This window comes from Lissotriton vulgaris, chromosome 7 (assembly GCF_964263255.1).
Source record: "Lissotriton vulgaris chromosome 7, aLisVul1.2, whole genome shotgun sequence".
Taxonomy (NCBI): Eukaryota; Metazoa; Chordata; class Amphibia; order Caudata; family Salamandridae; genus Lissotriton; species Lissotriton vulgaris.
In genome coordinates this window covers 1622173324-1622194898 of record NC_141695.1, presented here as the reverse complement: position 1 = coordinate 1622194898, position 21575 = coordinate 1622173324, and the positions used below count along the sequence as shown (strand labels likewise).

At 48.5% G+C, this 21575-nt stretch overlaps 1 protein-coding gene across 2 annotated transcripts in view; it reads left to right on the top strand.

The window, feature by feature from the left end:
• Window positions 1–14885: 14885 nt before the first annotated feature.
• Window positions 14886–21575, top strand: part of LOC147706118 (adenosine deaminase-like) — a 180336-nt gene continuing 173646 nt past the window's right edge. The window contains exon 1 of one of the 2 annotated variants that reach the window (XM_086932552.1): window positions 14886–14965. In XM_086932552.1, coding sequence (XP_086788678.1) covers window positions 14942–14965 — 24 coding nt within the window. In that variant the 5' untranslated portion in view covers window positions 14886–14941. The remainder of the gene's footprint in view (window positions 14966–21575) is intronic. The other variant, XM_086932553.1, reaches the window with a different exon arrangement.

Sequence of the window (21575 nt, the reverse complement as noted above, 5' to 3'; positions counted from 1 at the left end):
ACATAGAGGCCAAACTGTGCAGCCAGTGTGATAGGAGAACCAGAGAGGCTGAGCTGTCCAGCCAGTGTGATAGACAGGAGAACCAGAGAGACCGAGCTGTGCAGCCAGTGTGATAGGAGAACCATAAAAGCTGAGCTGTGCAGCCAGTGTGATAGGAGAACCATAGAGGCCGAGCTGTGCAGCCAGTGTGATAAGAGAAACATAGAGGCCGAACTGTGCAGCCAGTGTGATAGGAGAACCAGAGAGGCTGAGCTGTCCAGCCAGTGTGATAGACAGGAGAACCAGAGAGACCGAGCTGTGCAGCCAGTGTGATAGGAGAACCATAAAAGCTGAGCTGTGCAGCCAGTGTGATAGGAAAACCAGAGAGGCCGAGCTGTGCAGCCAGTGTGATAGACAGGAGAACCATAGAGGCCGAGCTGTGCAGCCAGTGTGATAGACAGGAGAACCAGAGAGGCCAAGCTGTGCAGCCAGTGTGATAGACAGGAGAACCAAAGAGGCCGAACTGTATAGCCAGTGTTCACAGACAGGAGAACCATAGAGGCCGAGCTGTGCAGTCAGTGTGATAGACAGGAGAACCAGAGAGGCCGAGCTGTGCAGCCAGAACCATAGAGGCCGAGCTGTGCAGCCAGTGTGATAGGAGAACCAGAGAGGCTGAGCTGTGCAGCCAGTGCGATAGACAGGAGAATCAAAGGGGCTAAGATGTGTAGCCAGTGTAATAGACAGGAGAAAAAGAGAGGGCAAGCTGTGCAGCCAGTGTGACAGACAGGAGAACCATAGAGTCCAAGCTGTGCAACCAGTATGATAGACGGGAGAATCAAAGCGGCTAAGATGTGTAGCCAGTGTAATAGACAGCCGAAAAAGAGATGCCGAGCTGTGCAGCCAGTGTGATAGGAGAACCATAGAGGCCGAGCCGTGCAGCCAGTGTGATAGGAGAACCATAGAGGCCGAGCTGTGCAGCCAGTGTGATAGGAGAACCATACAGGCGGAGCTGTGCAGCCAGTGTGATAGACAGGAGAACGAAAGGGGCCGACCTGTGCAGCCAGTGTGATAGACAGGAGAACCAGAGAGGCCAAGCTGTGCAGCCAGTGTGATAGACAGGAGAACCAAAGGGGTCGAGCTGTGCAGCCAGTGTGACAGACAGGATTACCATAGAGGCCGAGCTGTGCAGCCAGTGTGATAGACAGGAGAACCAGAGAGGCCGAGCTGTGCAGCCAGAACCATAGAGGCCGAGCTTTGCAGCCAGTGTGATAGGAGAACCAGAGAGGCCGAGCTGTGCAGCCAGTGCAATAGACAGGAGAATCAAAGGGGCTAAGATGTGTAGCAAGTGTAATAGACAGGAGAAAAAGAGAGGCCAAGCTGTGCAGCCAGTGTGACAGACAGGAGAACCATAGAGTCCAAGCTGTGCAACCAGTGTGATAGACAGGAGAATCAAAGGGGCTAAGATGTGTATCCAGTGTAATAGACAGCCGAAAAAGAGATGCCGAGCTGTGCAGCCAGTGTGATAGGAGAACCAGAGAGGCCAAGCTGTGCAGCCAGTATGATAGGAGAACCATAGAGGCCGAGCTGTGCAGCCAGTGTGATAGACAGGAGAACCAGAGAGGCCAAGCTGTGCAGCCAGTGTGATAGACAGGAGAACCAGAGAGGCCGAGCTGTGCAGCTAGTGCGATAGACAGGAGAATCAAAGGGGCTAAGATGTGTAGCCAGTGTAACAGACAGAAGAAAAAGAGAGGCCGAGGTGTGCAGCCAGTGTGACAGACAGGAGAACCAAAGGGGCCGAGCTGTGCAGCTAGTCTGATAGACAAGAGAACCAGAGAGGCCGAGCTGTGCAGCCAGTGTGATAGACAGGTGAACCAAAGTGGCAGAGCTGTGCAGCCAGTGTGATAGACACTAGACAAAGAGAGGCCGAGCTCTGCAGCCAGTGTGACAGACAGGAGAACCATAGAAGCTAAGCTGTGCAGCCACTGTGTTAGACAGGAGAACCAAAGCAGCCGAGCTGTGCAGCTAGTGTGATAGGAGAACCATAGAGTCCGAGCTGTGCAGCCAGTATGATAGGAGAACCAGCTGTGCGGCTAGTGTGATAGACAGGAGAACCAGAGAGGCTGAGCTGTGCAGCCAGTGTGATAGGCAGGAAAACCAGAGAGGCCGAGCTGTGCAGCCAGTGCCAGTGTGAACTTGAGAGACCTAGCAAGACTGAGCTGTGCAACCAGTGTGGCAAATGAGAGACCCATTGAGACAGAGCTGTGCAGCTCCAGAGTGACTGATGAGAACACCATTGAGAATGAGCTATGTAATCAGTGTGGCAGAGGAGAAAAACAGTGAGACAGAGCTGAGCAGAGAAAGCGGCAAATTAGAGCTCTGGGGAGACTGAGCTGCACAGCCTGGGTGACAAAAGAGAGACCTAGTGAGACTGAGCTTTGTAGGTAGGGTGACTGATAAGAATCCCATTGAGACTGAGCTGTGCAACCAGTGTGGCAGATGAGAGACCCAGTGAGACAGAGCTGTGCAGCTCCAGAGTGATGAATGAGAGACCCAGTGAGACTCCACTGACCGCTAGAGTGACAGATGAGAAACCAAGTGAGACTGAGCTGTGCACACAGTGTGGCAGAGGGGAAACTCAATGAGACTGAGCTGTGCAGCCAGAGTGGAAGATGAGAGTCCTGTGTAACTAATCAAATTGTAATAAGCTGTGCGATTACTTCAAATCTTTACAGTATAAAACACAAGGAACCCCCCCCCCCCCCACCCCCCCCCTGGCAGACCCATCTCCCAGTAAAACCATATGTACAGTTTTAAGATAGAGTACTGATTGTTTTTACCACTTTTGTCCAATCAAAGTACTATTAAAAGAAGAAAGGGTTTTGTATGTTCCATAACTTCACACCTTCTAGAGTCTAGAGGAAGTGTGGAAGTTCGGCATGGTCATTCACACTGCACAGCCAGTTGACAGTGGATGGGTTCTTCTAGGGGAAGTGTGGAAGTTCGGCATGGTCATTCACACTGCACAGCCAGTTCACAGTGGATGGGTTCTTTATTGGACTCTTGTCTAACCCTGATTTAATTTCTGGGTCCAGTAGATCCAGTTACTTTACGGGAACTCCCTAAGTTAACTGTAAGCTGACATCCATAGGGCTCCAGATGGCGCTCCTTACACAGTGTAGGGACCCTTAGGATTTGTGGCCTTTTGATGGAGGTCGAGTGCCCTTTTGACTTGGTGGGTAAACTTGCCGACCCTAGCTAATAGACAGGTCATAGTTTCTGAGAAGCACCAGTCCAAGACCTCTCTGCATGTTCTATGGCCTAGATTCCATAAGGCCGGGCGCAACAAACGATGACGGTCGCTAACCAACTTTGTACAGCAACACAGCAGGTGTAACCAAGACTCTCTGCGGTAGTTGCATAATCGGCAGGCGATGGCAACATCCATTCGTGCCCATTTTCGGTTGAAGTCCTTGATCATGAGGGCCAAGAGGCGCAGGTACAGTATTTTCTTTCTCGCATGGGTTGTTAGTGCGTCTTGCAGGTATGGTTGGGGTTTGCCAGGAATGTAAGACTTATCCAGGCCCAGAGTTAAGGGATTGTGCCGTAGCGATAAGAGATCAAGCTCGAACAAGATGGTCTGGACTTGGCGCTTTACGGCTTGCGCCCAGGCAGAGTATGGAATTTCGTGAAGGGGTAAGCTCTTCCCCTCGATTTTCAATAAGTCAATGCCTTGTGCCACCTTGGAGTGCCATGGGGAGCCCACTTCACCAAATATAGTTTTTAAGAAGTGCTTTAGGGTGTTTTCGGGAGCTTTCAGTGCTCTGAGGTAGTATTTTATCAGGTCCCCCAGTAGTACCAACTCTGGTCGTTTCAGGCCTATTTCTAGCCTTAGCCTGTTGTTCCTGGCCTGTCTAGGGACCTGTAGCACCATCTTATACGCTTTTGCCTGGGCCGCGTTGACCACTTTCTCGAGTGCACCAGGGTAGGCAATGTGGGCGTACGTAATGGAGGGAATGAGTTTTGCTAGCCTAAGTACTGTCAGCATCCGTTCTACTGAGGGGCTGGCAAAGCGGTAGCTTAAGCGTCTTAAAGACAGAATTATTTTGTCTATTCTTGGTTTTAGCTCCTTTAGGTGTTTGGCTGCAGAGGCCCTCTCAGACACCCAGACTCCCAGATAGTTATAGGATGAGGCAGTAATAATTTGGTGCTCCCCCAAGGACCATGTTGCTTCTTTGTTATGTGGTGTTTACCGAAGATTACTATATTGATTTTACTCACGTTGATCCGTAGGTCATTTTCCTTGTTGTATGTTGCCAGGCTGTTTAAAGCTCTTAGAAGACCCACCCTAGTGTGGTCCATAACCACTGTATCGTCAGCGTACTGGAGCGTGCCCAAGACCAGCTTCCCCAATCTTGGAGGTACTAAGTTGGCATCTTTCAGGGCTTGCCCCATGACCCCTGTATACAAGTTGAAAAGTAGGGGGGGCCAAGACGCACCCCTGCTTTAGCCAGAGTTGGTGTTCATTCTTGCTGTTGTAATTGTGGGACTTAATTTCACCAGGACCCATGTTCCCTCATAGAGTGCCTTTATGGCTTTTAGCAGGACTTGGGGAGCCCCCAGGACTCAAGTTTAGCCCATAGTCGACTTCTGTTCTCTCGATCGAAGGCCGTAGAGTAGTCTATAAAACAGCAATACAGTGTCAGCTTATTCCTCGTGTTGGCCTTCTTCGCAAGGTATGAAAGCGTTATGATGTTATCCAGGGTGGAACTATTAGCCCTGAAGCCGGTCTGTGAGGGCGGGAGAATGCAGTTCTTATCCACCCAGGCCTCCAAGTCCCTTAATAGAAGGCGGGCGTATACCTTGGCTTCTATATCTGAAAGGGCTATGAGCCTGTAGTTGGCCGGGTTTGAGTGGTCACCCTTCTTGTGAATGGGAAATAGGACTGAGCCTTTCCAGGAGGTTGGCAGGATTGCAGTAGCGAATGAGTGATTGAATAGTGGGGTAAGTGTGGTTGCAAAAAAGGCTGAGGCGGTTTTAAAAACCTGGGCAGCGATTCCATTTGGGCCAGGAGCTCCATCGGTTCTGATGGCCTTAATGTACTTTAAAACCTCCTCCTCTGTGTACTTTGCGGGTCGACTCTGTCTTGGGACTTCAATCAGCGCTCTTTGAGTTTCGATGGTTACAGCTGCCGCCTTGGACCACTCTAGACTGCCGGGGTTAGCCCGGTTTAACTCGCAAGTGTACAGCCCCTTGGCATACTGTTCCCACACATTCCCTGCAACACTGTTTTCCTTGTGCGCTCCACTAGGGGTCAGGCTGTTGATGTAACGGCATAACTTACTGTTATCTTTTTCTTTAATTAATGAAAACACTGTAAGCCAGTTTTGTTCTGTCCGCTGCCTTTTCAGCTCCCAGACTTTCTTTTTATGGTTGGCTCGCAGGGCAGAGATGGAAGACCTCCCTGGCAAATGATTGCCTTTCTTTTTTGCCCTAATTGCCATGTTGAGTGCGCGCTTGCTCTGTGTCAAACTCCGCGATTTTAGGTGTCTTGGCCTGGTGTTATTTTGACAGCTTCTTAGTTGGTTGGTGTTACCCAGGCACTTCAATAAATCCTTGGTCAGTATTTCCCAGAAGTGTGTAATGTTCTCTATATCTTGTGACCTGAGTTCTGCCTCCCTACTGGCTACAAAATCTGACAGTCTGTGGCTAAGATTGGTCGACCATTTTATTCTTTTGAGAACTAGATGATGTTCTTCGCCTGTGGTTGCTCCGACTATTTTCTGGGATTCCACCTGTTCCCGTGCCAGATTAAATGTGGCACAGAGAGGCCTGTGGTCGCTTTCATCTCTGTCGTCCACAGTGAAGTCGCAAAGTTTATGAGCCAGCCCTGCATTAGTTAAAATATAGTCTATGGAGGAGACATTCCTAAAGGTCGGTTTGGCGGTCCATGCGGGATGGCTCATTTTTTGTATTCCGTGGGTTGATTGCAGTTTAAAATTTTAGAGAAATTCAATCAAAGGGGCTAACTTATTGCTTGGGGGTCCAGCGGGGGTCAGACCCAGGCCTCTTATGTTGAAGTCGCCCACTATTATTACATCATGGTGTGCAAGGCTTAAGAGTAGATCTTCCAGTGTAGTGGTGAGTGGTTCCATAGCCTGAGGCGTTCTATATTTGATCAGATTGATGTAACAATTGATTAATAGAAGGGGACGGGACAGGACTTTTGACCCGATTTCAACCCCTCTGATGGCTTGCAGGTCAGGTAACACCAATTTTAGTTCAGTGATCTTAAATTTACAGGCATGGCTTACGAAGATGGAAAGGCCCCCTGACGGGCGTCCAAAGATCGTCCTTTTGGTTGCTGATTTAAAGTGTTCGTAGAAGCCGCCTATTGGGGTGGTTGTCCTCGCCCAGGTCTCCTGAAAGCACAATATGTCCCCCTGTGCCAGGTAATCATGAGTGGCCATGTCCCTAAAAATATTACTTAGCCCGGCAATATTCCATGAAATGATGGTTAGCTTGTCATCTTGACCCCTGAGTGGGTTTAAGCATGCACTGTTTCCATGGGTATATATTTGGTTAGGGACCCTGCCTCCATGTGTCCACTGTGTGGTCCAGTCCTTGCTGAGGCCGCTGCACTCTCCACTGCCTGTCGTTTTGCAGGATGTTAATTTTTAGCGGGGTTCTTCGTCTCCCTATTTTCGTCCCCCCCGTCTAGGCTGATGGGCCTTGTACCTTTGAGGACAGAAGCATGTTCTTGAAGGCCCTGAGTGGGCGTGAGGACGTGTGGGTATTTTGGTGCCCTGAGGACAGTGACTTCAATGCCCCATTCTGCCAGTTGTGTTGCTTCCTTGAGGACAGCCTGTTGGACTTTCTGTTCTACAAATCCGACTAAAGTAGAGTCACCATGGGTGTCTGTCTCCAGACTCTTGAACTTCACCCACTCAATCTTCTCAGAAGTGATTTGTGCCAGGGAATCAATGTGACCAAGGAGCGGGCGATGTTGGACCTGTTTAGAATGTCGTAGGAGCCTTTAGCTAAGTATCTGGGAGTGAGCAGCACCTCATAAGTTTCTAATTGATTTCTGTGTTGAGTGGAGCACCGAGTCTGCCGTTCTCCCAAGAAAATGTGCCTCTGATAATTTAGGTTTAGAGGGTTTTTGTAGGTGTCTCCTGGCTGCTGTCTGTTTGGCGCCTCGTTCGATAGACCTTCCTCTCTAGGCAGTCTTTGCCGCTCGCCCTGGTTTGGATTGATAATTAGAAGATTGTTATATGTGGCTCCTGGCTGCTGTCTGTCTAGCGCCTCATTTGGTAATCCTTCCGCACTCGGCAGTCCTTGCTGCACGCCCTGGTTTAAGTTATGGTTTGTCTCTGTCTTGTGTTGGCGCACCCAGCCTGAGGCGCTGGGTTGTGCACCGGCTACCACATGGGATGTCCTCAGTTGAGCCTCCTCATTGGTTTGACCCTCCCAATGAAGGATCTGATGTCTTTGGGCCTCTCCTAGGACGGGAGGTGCATCTCTGGGCTTCCTGGCCTTGGTTTCCTGTTTGGGGATGAAAATGGGAAAGAGTGGTTTTGGGCTGCTTTTAATTTCTGTGGCACCAGAGGTTTGTGTTGCCGGTAGTATATGTCTGCTTTGGATTTCTTCAGTTGTTTCTTTAATCTTTTTTTGGCCCTCCTTGACAGCGAGCTTTTGCGCATGCCGGTGCACCTTCAGCCTTCGCTGCCGGAGGAGCAGCGATGAGTGAGTCGTCACTTGTGGTGTCAAGATCCAAAACCTCACAGTCCCCATTCCCTGCCAAAGTGGTATTATTGCTAGGCCCGACCAATGGCTCCTTTGGTGGGCTGCTAACCGCAGTGCAATGGTTGGTCGTTTCAGCATGCACTGTCGTTGAGGCCGATAACTTTTGTGGGTCATGTTCTTGAGGAATCATCTCTCCTTGTCCCTTGGCTAGTACCAGCATGTCCTTGAGAACTTCAGGTAAACTTGCCCATTTTTAGGTTTTGCCTCGCCAAAAAGATGCGCTCTGCGCATCTTTTTCGCGCAGGCGAAAACCTGATGAGAACTGTAGTGTGCTTTGGGTCGGCCCTCGTCATTCATTGGCTGGCTCCGTAAATGGAGCCTAGCCATTGGACGAGGGGCCTGTCCGTCAATGCCGGACCAGACACGGTGGCGTTCCCGACATTCTTTGGCTTTTGCCGACGTCACGCGACGTCAGGCGAAAGCCGGGAACGCCCCCGAATCTGTTCCGGCATTGCCGGCACTTCTGCGTCTCTCCTCCCCCGTTTCCCGCCCCGTGACTGGCCGGCCGGCCAATCCTAGCGCGGCCGGCCGGAAGTGCCCGCCCCCGGCAGCCCGGGGGAAGAAGGAAGACGGCAAAAAGTATGGCGGCGCCCGCGGGGCTCCCGTGGCCTGGAGGGAACCCCGGGAGATGCGGAGGACGTTGCCTCAGATCCCTCTGATGTGCCGTTCCAGTCTTTCTGTTCTACACTACAAAGTTTGGTTGGTCAGGCACCTTCTGCCAAGTAAAAGCAAAGTATTTTTCTTTCTATGTTCTTCCTAACAGGTAGGCTAAGAGACTGGATATTCTGGTGACCAAGGTGTTTGTATAAGGCAGTCTGTTGTTAAGATCATGTAATGCTCTGCATCCGAGGACCTAGAGTGCAAAAGGGTTGTGGAAGTTACCCTCCACGGTGGTCTTCAGTTTACATGACTATTTGCGAAGTCACATCTGAGATTTCTTGGTATTGAAGTGGCGAAAGAGCCATGCAGACTTATCTGGATGTGGTTGATGCTGCAACCGGGCCATTGTGTTGGCTTGAAGCTGATATGCGTAGATGAGATCTAAAGGCTTGACAGGGAACGTCCACACCCAGGTGCTGAACATCCTTTTAGTGGCCAGTGTTTGTTTGAGGGAAAACCAGACCCTTTACTTAAATGATTTACACACAGTAGTCTTTTGGCTAGGGATCTGGAGTTGACTAGTCGGGCCTGCTGCGTGCACCACCAATACGGAAAGCTCTTGGCTTTTAAGCACATATTTGCAAAATGGGCTGAGCAGCCTCAGCATATAAATCCTTTATTTATCGCTAGTTAAGAGGTCATTTTTCGGGTAGAGGCAGGCAGCATAGTCAATCTTCTTTGTCTGCTGCCACGCCTAGAATTTCAAAACTTTGGTAGGTCATTGGGGATTTCTCACCTTTAGTTCTCGGGTTAGGGTTGGGTGGTGCATTGGAAGATCCCCTCGGACGAGCGGCTCCTGCAGATTGCAAAAGATGGATGGACCTCGCTGCTTCTGGGCTTGCACGGGCTGACCGGTGATTGGAGCGGATTCTTGGTTCCAGATGAGGCACACCTTACTGTTTTCTTGTCTAACCGTCTTAGCAGTACACATGAACGGAGGAACAGTTTTGCTACCATGCTAATCTATTGCCGGGACTAAACCTTATAAAGAAACGGAAGAGACGCTCTGACTGCACCTTGTGTCTATTTGGAAAGTTAATGATGGAACTGTGAACGAGGCTGTCACAAGATGCTCTCTGTAAAAGAAAATGATGAAAGTCACTGTATCTGGTGCGTTACAGGCGGCAGCCATATTGTGATACTCATGCACACGTCTTCTTTGTTTCGAAGGGAGCATGGAAAATGATAAATATTAACTTTAAAACACGTGCTGTCTCTTTTAGTAAGGTAAGTTAATGGCGGGTGCATAGATTGGCGTCTTTTTTGCCAGCCTGTCATTGACATAGTCCAAGGCCTCTGCCGCTTCTTCTGGAGAGACCCACGACTGAGAATGCAACAGGCTGGTGAGATGTCCGCTCAAAATATCTGCATTCTTATCTCTTGACTAAGCACCGAAGGTAGAACAACAGCACTAGGAAACGGGCACATGTGGAAGCCTCCGATGTTGCGTAGAATGTGGAAATATTAACCTTAGTCCTTATTACTAACTCCCAAAGGACACCCCCTCACTATGTTATGGATTTATATGTTTTTCTAGCAAGCAAGGACTACAGACACGGGGGCGTTCCCGACATTCTTCTTTGTTTCGAAGGGAGCATGGAAAATGATAAATATTAACTTTAAAACACGTGCTGTCTCTTTTAGTAAGGCAGGAAAAGCCAAACGTCTTGTTGTACACGTGCATTTCGCCATGGCAATAAATACACAACCACACGTTCCAGAATTCCCAGGTAAACAGTCCCTGGAAACGAATCCACACCTGACGTGACCACTTGAGATCTGTCATCAGGCGTTGCCTGCGTTTTTCACTGTTATTCTGGAAATGCTCCACTTTGAGTCACCGTGTTTATTAGTACATTTATCTGAATTTTGAAATGGATAAAAGGACACATTCAGCGTGGAGGGGCCACCGCCCCCCCCGAAAATTACTTCACTGAATGGGAAACGTTATTTTAAGCAGAATAGGGAATAATTTTACCCGGGGCGTGGTAGTCGCGCTAGAAACGCAGCTTTTTTGGCAGGCACACAGATAAAAATAAACAAATCCGGCTTAAACAGTAATGTTGTTGTTGGCAGCTTTTTATTAAAGTGCGTTTTGCTTTGTGTCCTCGGCGAAGTGGTGTTCTTATCTCTGTTGGTGGCGTGGTATCTCCTGTTCACATCCTGGAGGACGTCCCAATCTGTGACAGTCTTCCTGTGGTTTGCAGTCCAGTTTTGCCCACTGTGTATTGTTGTGCATTCACCTACTACGACAGTTTACTTTGTATGTTCAGTGCTTCAATTCTTTAGCTTCTATTGCTGGGTTTAAAAAAAATATATTTTCATATTCTCGGTTATTGTACTTGTGTTTACCGCGGATATATCAGTGTGCCTCACTTAAGTGCCATTTCTTAGCTAAACTGCTCTTTAAAATTGGAGGCTAGCGCAGCGTACGAAGGGGGTGTTGAACGGCTCCTGTCAGGATTGGGAGGTGGGGGCTGCGTCATGCGCGCGCAGTTTATTTTTCCGGGTATCTCGCGCTCTCCAGTGACGCCGAGATTGATGGATCGAATACAGACTGCGCAGAATGATAACTAATGCACACCAGAAGGGTCTGGTATCCTCTGTGGATGAGATCTAAAGCCCTGTGACTCGCATTAAATGTAGCATACTTCTGCTCTGTGTGGGGGGGGCTCTGTGTGGGTGTATGTGTGGAGGGCGCTGTGTGGTTGTGTGGGGGGGCGCTGTGTGTGTGTGTGGGGGGGCTCTCTGTGGGTGTTTGTGTGTGGCATTTGCGAGAGATTAAGCTATTGGCATTGTAAATGACAATGCCATTTATTTATGTTAAAAAAAACATAAATAAAAATAATGTCAAGAGCAATGCCAATAGCTCTAACTTTAACAAAGGCAAAACCATTGCATTGTAAATGCTTGTTCTATAATGGCAGCGCAGGAGTTGATATTGGCCGCGTTGGCGCTGTGGGCGTCGAGAAGAGCCTCTAGTTTTGCCAACTTATCGTCTTGGCGCACCAGGTGCTGGGCAATTGAGTACAACAGGTCGATTTGTACTTCCAACTTCGTGGACTGCAATAGCAGCGCCCTGGCCATTGTGTCCTTAACTTCTCTTATAGCAGACAGGTTTAATTCTTTGAAGATGACTTCTTCGGTTACGTCTTGCTGATGTGTTCGGCCCGGCGGGCTCCATCCCTCCGTTTGTGATGTTCTCAGGACGTCGGTTCTTCCTGGATTTATAGGTGTTGTTTGAGTGTTCGTACAATGGACTGTTCTATTTTTTGCAAAAATGATGTTGTTAGTGCCTCCATTCCCGGGGAGGTTGTCTTCTGTTTTACCCGGGGTGTCTCCGTTGTGTTCAGTCGCTTGCCTGTGCGCTTTGGAGAAATGGCTGCGAATAACTCGTATTGTTCCACAGTATCTTTCTCCTCGTTCGCCCCCACTGTGGGTCTCACGTGAATGTCGGCTGTAATCCTGATCGGGCTCTTCGCCCTGACGGCAGGCTGAAGACATGCATCGGGACTCCCGGTTTTCTCAGTGATGGCACACTCGCAGGAATTAAGATCCCTCTGGTCCTGATTGGTCTTTGGTGGCTCCAGCGTGGAGACACTCTCAGACTCTCGTTGTCTCTCGTCCCAGGCAGTTGGGCCACTGGAGGCCTGAAGAAAGTGTGTAATGAGTCCTTGAGGGAGGGAATTGCCATTAACTGTTTCCTGGGTTTTTGAGAGAGCTTATGCTCCTTGTTATCCTTCTTTGTGCTGAGCATTCAGGGTTCACCTCCGCCTCCTCCTCCATATTAGAATGGGTCTTTTTAAGCGTCATCCTTAGGTGCCGTTAACTGGGGCTCTGTGCGGTGTAGTTCGATGCTTGTGAGACTCCTTGTTGGAATATGTCACCTATATTTGAGTTGTAAGACTTGTGTAAGTGTCTGGCTCTACAGGCACACACAATTGGCAAGGGGGGCTACTGCGCCCAGAATCTTTGTGTATTTGTATCGGTACGTCATCGCCTGTATCTAGAGGCGAATTTCGTAGGGTAGCTGCACACGCTTTACGTTTTTGGAATGAACACTCAACTGTACACTTGACAAAAGGGGTTTGGGGACTTCAGGGGTCAGTTTTAAGGACGGCGGTAAGCAGGCCTGAAAGGGGTGACTGCTGAGGCGGCTGTGGCACTGGTAATGCTATTGATGCTGTTGACACTGCTGGTAAGCCGCAAGAATAACAAGGAGTGTCACTGTGGATCTGTGCGAGATTGTGCAGAGTCAAGGGCAGGTTTTATATTTTTTATATAAATTTCTATGATTGTTTGCACATCTTGAAGGGGGAGGGGGGGCAAGCGGGGCACACGGGGCACACGGGGGAACCGCAGGCTGAGAGACCTAGTCGGGCAGCCCCTCGGTCTGCTCCCCGGGCTCTTACTTCTCAGCTGCCTCTATCGGCAGACGCGCTTGCCTCCACCACTTACCTCCCACGTAGTGAGGCGCTGGGCTGCTCCTGATGCTTCTCGTGGGCTTCTCTGTGGGCAGCCGTGTGGTTGCAGTTCTCAGGTACGCTCTACTGCCAGCAGCTAAAATTTCGGCACTGCCTAGTAAGTGGTCCGGTTTTGTGTAACCAGGTGGGCATTCGTTTGTTTTTCCCCTCCGGAAAGAACCCCAACACGTCCAACAGGTTCACTTGGGCTCTGCTCTCACTGCCACCACACCGCCGCCGGTCTTCCCGCCGGACCGCTCGGCCGTCCAGGGGAAGGTTCAGGGAAAGTCGAGGAAGCCCGGTGGACTGGTAGACTGGGACAGGTCCACGCTGCTCCCCCACAAGCTGCACGCCTCTCTCTGGACTGTCTCACCGCATTTTTTCACCGTGCTCTCCGCGGTCTGCTCACCGCTCGCCGGGCACCTGTTCTAGCCCGCAGTGGTACAGTGGTGCTAACCTCGGCGGTCTTGGTGCGGGTCTGCGGCTCACGGCCTTCCGAACAGTCCTGGTGGGGCCCGGGACCCGGGACTCGGCTGCTGCAGCTGCTCTGCACGCCGCCCTAGCTCTCGCTGCTCGTACTGGTCACACTGCTCTCTAGCGCCACCTAGACCTTCTGTCATTCAATATCAGAAAGTCCCCTTAGTAATGATTTTCCAATAATGCCATGTTGTGGCTTCTCTGGCTTCAAATTCAGTCCAGTCCAGTCAATACAGGTGGTAGACTCCTGCAATACCACACTGCAGCACACTAGCAATCCAAGCCTCCCACAGCACTTGCACACAGTTTCCTCCCCACAGTGCCCAGAGCCGCTGGGATTCCTGTGTAGACTGAGCTGCGCCGCCAGGGTGACAGATGAGAAACCTGGTAACACTGAGCTGTGCAACCAGTGTGGAAAATAGGAGACCCCCTGAGTCAGAGCTGCGCAGCCAGTTTGACAGATGAGAGACCAAGGGGCCGATTCATAGGACTAACTTAAGACAAAATCCTAAACGTACTACTTTTGGTATTCACAGAAGGCATTTAGTAGTAGTAAAGTTAGGATTGTGTCTTAAGTTTGACTTATGTCAAACTTAAGACAGACTTAAGACTGACTTAAGACAGACTTAAGACAACATCCTAACTTTACTACTACTTAATGCCTTCGGTGAATACCGAAAGTAGTAAGTTTAGGATTTTGTCTTAAGTTAGTTCTGTGAATCGGGCCCAGTGTCACGCTAAGCTGTGCAGTTCCAGACTGACGGATAGGAGACCCAATGAGACTGAACAGTGCAGCCAGAGTGACAGGTGAGGGATCCAGTGCAACTGAGCTGGAAAATCAGGGTGACAGATGAGAAACCAGATGAGACCGAACAGTTCAATCAGTGTAGCAGATGAGAGACCCAGTGAGACAGAGCTGTGCAGCCAGTTTGACAGATGAGAGGAGACCCAGTGAGAGTGAGCTGTGCAGCTCCAGAGTGATAGATGAGAGAGTCAGTGAGACTGAGCTGTGCAATCAGGGTGACAGATGAGAAACCCGGTGAGGCTGAGCTGTGCAGCCAGAGTGATAAGTAGAGACCCATGCCATTGAGCTGTGCAGCTGCATCAATGAGAGACCCAGTGAAACTGAGCTGTGCAGCAAGTGTGCCAGATAAGCGACTGAGCTGTTGGGCCTTGAGAGACAGGAAGACCTTAGGCTCTGGGCAGTATGGCGGAGCTATAAATGATACTCACACATCGCCATCTCGTGACCCATTTTAACTCATTTTTTCTCTTTGCTGATTGATACCTGTTACACAATGTTGCACAGCACAGTGTTTATCTGCTGCCCGCGCGCCCTGGTAGCCAAGCAATACCTGGTTCAAAAGCTGCCTGCGGCTGTCACTGAAAGCACCGCAGAGCAGAGCGACTGTCTTTCTACAAAGCACGCCTGGAAGAGGAAGCATGGGCGGGGCTTACACAGCTCCAAAGGGCAAAGTTCAAAGGCACTGGATATAATTGCACTTGAACTTGGTCCATTAGTAGCTGAAACAGGAAGCGCTCGCGACAGAGCGGAAAACATGACTGCCTTTAACAAGCCGAAGGTAAAAGCGATCTATTTAAGTTCTAGATAAAAATGCGTTTCTGAAAATGTATGGAACGGCAGGGACGGGGACCTGAAAGTCACACAGGGAGCCTTTTCTGCAGCGACGTTAAAAAGAGAAATATTTACAAGTGGGCAAGATAAGAAACGAAATGAGTTCAACCTAAAGGCTGCATCGCGATAACTTCATTACAGTCACTGCTTAATTTGTGGGGGTGGTTGCAGATGTCGAGGTTAGACGCCGTCTACCCACTATTTGACTCATTGCACACTATGCATACCTTGCTGCAAGGCCAGCCTCTTTCGGCGGGGTGCCACATTTGCTGAACTCGTCCAGGTGTCATTCATTTTCTGACACGGAGACTCTTTCAGTGGCGCCTGCGCGTTGTGTCTGCTTTTGTTTAGAGCAGCTCCGTGCCGGTGGAGAAGGGGCTAGTCAAAATCGAGCATCGCACATAACAAAAGCCGGAGTTAAAGGGCCATTAGACCTTTTTGTTGGAGTATCCCTGGCTGGGACCTGGGGGTGGGGGGGGGGAGACCATAGCTGCCAAGGTTTCAGAATGCTATGTGTGACATTTTTTAAATTTCAGTGCAATTATGAGTGACATTTCAACGATTATGAGTGACAATTTCTCCAGAGCAAAACCAAGCAATGAAGTCCATGGGAATGGATAATATTACAAATTATACCCCTTTGAGCTGTGAGAAACCCTAAAAAGACCTTGAAACTGCTGCAGAGCAGCTGAAATTAAAGGTTCCTATTGATCACAAAACGTCAGCATTTTGTTATAACTAGGTGTTCCCAGTATTCTGGGATTTGTATACCCTGTAAATTATGATAGGAAAGGAGAAAACAATTAATCTCAGAATGCAAAGTGTTTGGATTAACAAATCAGGATTCACGGCGTTACAATTCGCATGAAGCACATAACAGGAAGCAGCTACGGATCGGCACATTAGAATACTCGGAGCCATATTTACAAGCCCCTTGCGCTGCCGTTGTGTCACTTTTGTGACGCAGCGGCGGTGAAAAAGATGCGCCATGGTGCGGGGTATTTACAACGTGACGCATCTGGGAGATGCAGACAAACAGCAGATCCTGCTTTAGCCAGCCTTTGCCCACTGGGCCCCTCTGGCTTCTCCCTGGCAATCAATGTGATGCAGAGCAAAGGTCGACTGAAGGCTGCTCTGGGACCCGGCCCAAACTGGATGTCAGGCTCCAACTACATGGATGGTCAGACAGCTTGTCTAAGTAATTCAAATTAAAGAGTCAGCAATCAGCTGGCTCGCGGACTCCACAGCCAGGCATTGAAGCCCAGGCTGAGGCACAAAACATAGGTAACAGCAAGGGTGCACGCTATGGCGATCTTTATTTCCAATACGACTCAACTCAACCTTAAAAATCATATACCCAGAGCGATGCGGTCCGTCCCGGTTGGCGCGCAACTAGCCACCAGCGTGGCACATATTTATTTTATTTAAAAGGTTTTAAATAGCGCTGGCTAGACCCGGAGGTATCCGAGCGCTTTACATGGGTATCAGACAATAAATTGCAGGTTACAGTTTTACAAAAGTTACACAGTTATTAGAGCATGGCAATTTTAGTTACAAGTATGGTTGAGACAAACAAAAAGGAACATATAGGTAGGGGAAAAATCTGGCAAGGGGAGATATTCCGGGGAGTGGGGGCAAGAGCAGGGGAAGTAGAGTGGATGAGAGGAGGGTTAGAGACACGGCATGGCAAGAGGAGGGGGAGTGACAGGCAACCCTATAAAAATCATTATTACCATGAGCGGTCGGAAACGGTCAGCGCGCCGCTATCTGCCTAGCCACGCAGCCAGCGGCCCACCATCAGGCCAGCAGGACTGTCACAGAGCTGTACCAGGCTCTGACACCGCTGCACTGAAAGTAATTGGACCAGGACCACCAATGGCTCACCCCTACCGGCCCAATTCGAATTTTGTTAGGCTGTATGTCGCAGCTGGAAATTGAGTGATCACCAGACACACCTAGACTTCAGCTGTAACACAGGCAGTGCACACGGGCGAAGGTAACCAGCATGCTAATATAATTAAAAAAAAAAAAAATTATTATCACGGTACGGGCCCGACCGCCTCGTGGCCACAACCACTCCAGCAGCATGAAGATTCAGTGGCAGAGATGTACAGTGGTGTGTTCTGGGATCCAGCAGTCACTGCAGTCCTGTCCTCAGGGTTGGGTTGGGTTCGCCGCCGGTCGTGGATGTCGATCATATTTTTAAAATATGATTACTGTGGTGCGAGCAGCATTCATTGCCACTGCAGCCCCCACAGCCACCGCAACTCAGGTACAGCAGCCACACGCTTGCGAAAACTAGCACACAGCAGGACGTTACATCTGTCATGTGAACATCTGTATGCTGCGCAGTTGGAATTGAATAATTGTTACATTGTAGCAGCCAAGCAAGAGAGCTGCCGAAGCCCATAAATTTTCAAAGACAGCGGTCCTTAGACAGTAGGGGGATTTTTGGAAAAATAAATATAGACCCTAAACCCTGCTGGGAGCCACTCCAACTTTAGTTTAGCATTGCAAGGGTGCATAATTACCAGAGCTAGAACGGCTTGACAGCCAAAGAGCGCAATAGCTATTATGCGTGACTTTGCATTTCAGTTCGGTGATGCGGACCACCACACGGAAATGCATTAGTCTCACGCCTGATGCGTGGTACTTTTCAGGGCTGGCTGGTCTGTAAATATAACAGGGACGCTTTTAACCTGCAGACCAACAGGAATTTGGCCTGCTCTCAAGTGTTCTAATAGGACTTCACCTTGGAGGGATGTGCGGATCTGTTTTTCTTAAGCTGTGTTAACTTTTCCAATTCTTATTGTTGCCCAGGAGCGGTACTTGTATTGCCAGGATTTAATGTGGAGGGTCTTTTTAATAGCTCCTCTATCTCTTCCTCTCTAAAACTTAATGTTTTGGGTTCAGACATTTACATGCTTTTGTTTCTGGTATATTATGAGCACTTGTAGTGGACAGCTGTGCTTAATGCAGTTACTTAAATTTCACTGCGCCACTTCTAGGGCGTCACCACGTCAAATCCTTATGCCTGCTTGAAGCAGGCGTAAGGAGTAATGCAGGGCTTTTGACATGGGGCTTGAGTTGCTGGAGTTTCGTCTGTTTTCAAACACACTTAAGCAATGTTCCAATTTTGCACCTACAGATACGTCAGAAACACTGACGTATCTGTAAATCCTTGTGGCATGCAGTGCCGTACAGTAAATATGGCGCATCCATGGTGTCGCAAGGAAGGTGCACTGAAAAGTATTGCATCACTGTTTTTCCGCAGTGATGCAACACTTTTCATGAATGAGGCCCTCTACGTGCAGGGCCTGGCCCGATGCTGGGCCTTGCGTCCTGACTCTTTGACTCAAATCACCTGTGCATGGTCTATTGACATGTGCACTGGACCAGCTGTGCATGGCATCTGCTAGTGCACTCTTGGCTGTTGGCACAAGGCCTAGCAAGTGGTAAAGCACTGAGCCTGACAGAGTCCACTGTACACAGCCTTTGCCATGCACATTTGCTCTTCAATATTTGTTGTTTTAAGTTTTTATGAGGATTTGCAAAAAAGGATAGTGAATTGTTTAAAAAAAGTTTTGACCTAACTGCAAACGTACAAACCTGTGAACCTAAAATTGTGTTTGTGAAACCTGCTAGAGTAATGTGGACATCTTCTTCATTGGAGGGCATCACCTGCACTGCTAGGATGCACCTACATCCCCTTTGTAGTTAGGAGAGGCTTCCCAATTCCTTGTGCCCCACCTGTCACTATTTGCAGGATGCAGGCTTTGTTGCCTGGCATTCAATATCTTCTGCTGCAACAATAAATTCCAGTTGCTGCCAGTCAATCTGATTGCAGAAATCCTCAAATCTTCCAAGGATCCACACATTCCACATTGGAGCAAAGAGAAACAAGCATTTGCAATGCAATAGGTCTCGCATTAGGAAAGTTTGAGCTATTGGTATTGTAAATGACACATTTTTTATTTGTTTTGTTTTTGAAAGTAGAGAAATTAATAGCTTTGTTATTTACAATGCCAATAGTTATAACTTTCGCAAATGTGACACCTATAGCATTTGTAATGCAATACGTGTTGTATTTACGTGACTTACATATATTGATATTACAAATAACAATGGCTTTACATTTATTTCCAATAATTAATACTTAAATAAAAGTTATTGTAATTTATAATGGCAATAGCTTAAAGTTTTGTAAATAACGTTTGTGAAGATTATGTTCAGTGTATTTTTTTGTGACAAAAATCCAAGAACAGAAGTGAAATATTAACATCTTCTTGTTACATTTGTAATAACGCTTGAAACATTGGGAGAACATATTTGAACCAGGTGTTGTTGATGGTTGCACAGATTGATGCTGTGGTGGCGCTGAGTGATGTTCTGATGGCGAACGAGTGATGCTGTGGCGTTCAGTGATGCTGTGGTAGTGCATAGTGATGTTGTGGTGCCCTTGAGTGATGCTGTCGTGGTGCAGAGTGATGCTGTATGCTATGCTATGTTTTGTTTTGCTATCCTATGTTTTGTTTTGTTATGCTATGTTTTGCTATCCTATGCTTTGAATTGTTATGTTCTGCTGAGTTTTGGTATGCTATGCTATGTTTTGGTATGCTATTCTATGTTTTGCTATGCTATGTTTTGTTATGCTATGCTATGTTTTGTTCTGTTTTATTATGCTATACTCTGTTTTGCTAGGCTGTTTTGTTATGATATGCTATGTTTTGTTGTGTTTGGTATGCTATGTTTTGCTATGCTATTATATGTTTTGTTTTGCTATGCTATGTTTTGTTGTGTTTTGTTAAGCTATGCTATGTTTTGTTGTGTTTTACTATGTTTTGTTATGCTATGTGTTGTTGTATTTTGTTATGCTATGTTTTGTTACGTTATGCTGTTTTGTTATGTTTTGTTTTGCTATCCTATGCTTTGTTTTGTTATGCTATGCTATGTTTAGTTTTGCTATCCTATGCTTTGTTTTGTTATGCTATGCTATGTTTTATTGTGTTTTGTTTTGTTATGCTACGTTTTGTTATGCTATGTTTTGTTATGCTATGTTTTGTTATGCTATGCTTTGTTTTGCTATGCTATGCTATGTTGTGTTTTGTTATGCTAGGCTATGTTTTGTTGTGTTTTGTTATGCTATGCTTTGCTATGCTATGCTTTGTTATCCTATGCTATGCTTTGCTATCCTATGCTTTTTTTGTTATGCTATGCTATGCTGTGTTTTGTTATGCTATGCCGCTCTTTCTTATGCTATGCTATGTTATGTTTTGCTATCCTATGCTTTTTTTGTTATGTTATGCTATGCTTTGTTATGCTCTGCTATGTTCTGTTATACTATGCTATGTTATGTTATGCTATGCTTTGTTTTGTTATGCTATGCTATGTTTTGTTGTGTTTTGTTATGCTATGCTTTGTTGTGTGTTGCTATGCTATGTTTTGTTTTGTTATGCTATGTTTTGTTTTGCTATCCTATGCTTTGTGTTGTTATGCTTGCTGTTTTTTGGTATGCTATGCTATGTTTTGTTATGCTATTCTATGTTTTGCTATGCTATGTTTTGATATCCTATGCTTTCTTTGTTATGCTATGCTATGCTGTGTTTTGTTATGCTATGCTATGTTTTGTTATGCTATGCTGGTGAGGGTGTGTACGTGTGAGTGAGGGTGTGTGAGGGAGTGTGAGGGTGAGGGAGTGTGAGGGTGAGGGAGTGTGAGGGTGAGGGTGTGTGAGGGTGAGGGTGAGGGGGTGTGAGGGCAAGGTTGTATGGGTGAGGGGGTGTGAGGGTGAGGGGGTGTGAGGGTGAGGTTGTTAGGGTGAGTGAGGGGGTGTGAGGGTGAGGGGGTGTGAGGGTGAGGGGGTGTGAGGGTGTGAGGGTGAGTGAGGCTGTGTGAGGGTGTGTGAGGGTGAGTGAGGGTGTGCGAGGGTGTGTGAGGGTGGGTGAGGCGATGAGAGGGTGAGGGTGAGGTGGTGTGAGGGTGAGGGGGTGTGAAGGTGAGGGTGTGTGAAGGCGAGGGGGTGTGAGGGTGAGGGTGAGGGGTGCGAGGGTGTGGGGGTGTGAAGGTGTGGGGGTGTGTGAGGGGGAGGGTGTGCGGTTGTGAGGGTGAGGGGGTGTGAGGGTGAGGATTGGGGGGGTGAGGATGAGGGAGGGTGATGGGGTGAGGGTGACCGGGGTGAGGGGGTGTGAGGGTGAGAGGGGGTGTGTGAGGGGGTGTGAGGGTGAGGGGGTGAGAGGGTGTGTGAGGGTGAGAGGGTGTGTGAGGGTGAGAGGGTGTGTGAGGGTGAGGGTGTTTGGAGTGTGAGGGTGAGGGTGAGAGGGTGTGAGGGTGCGAGAGGAGTGTGTGAGGGTGAGAGGGGGTGAGAGGGTGAGTGAGTGTGAGAGGGTGGGTGGGGGTGAGGGCGTGTGAGGGGTTGTGAGGGTAAGGGTGAGGGGGTGTGAGGGTGAGGGGTGAGAGATTGAGGGGGTTTAAGGGGTGTGAGGGTGAAGATGAGGGGGTGTTAGGGTGAGGATGAGGGGGGTGTGAGAGGGAGGGGGTGTGAGGGTGAGGAGATGTGT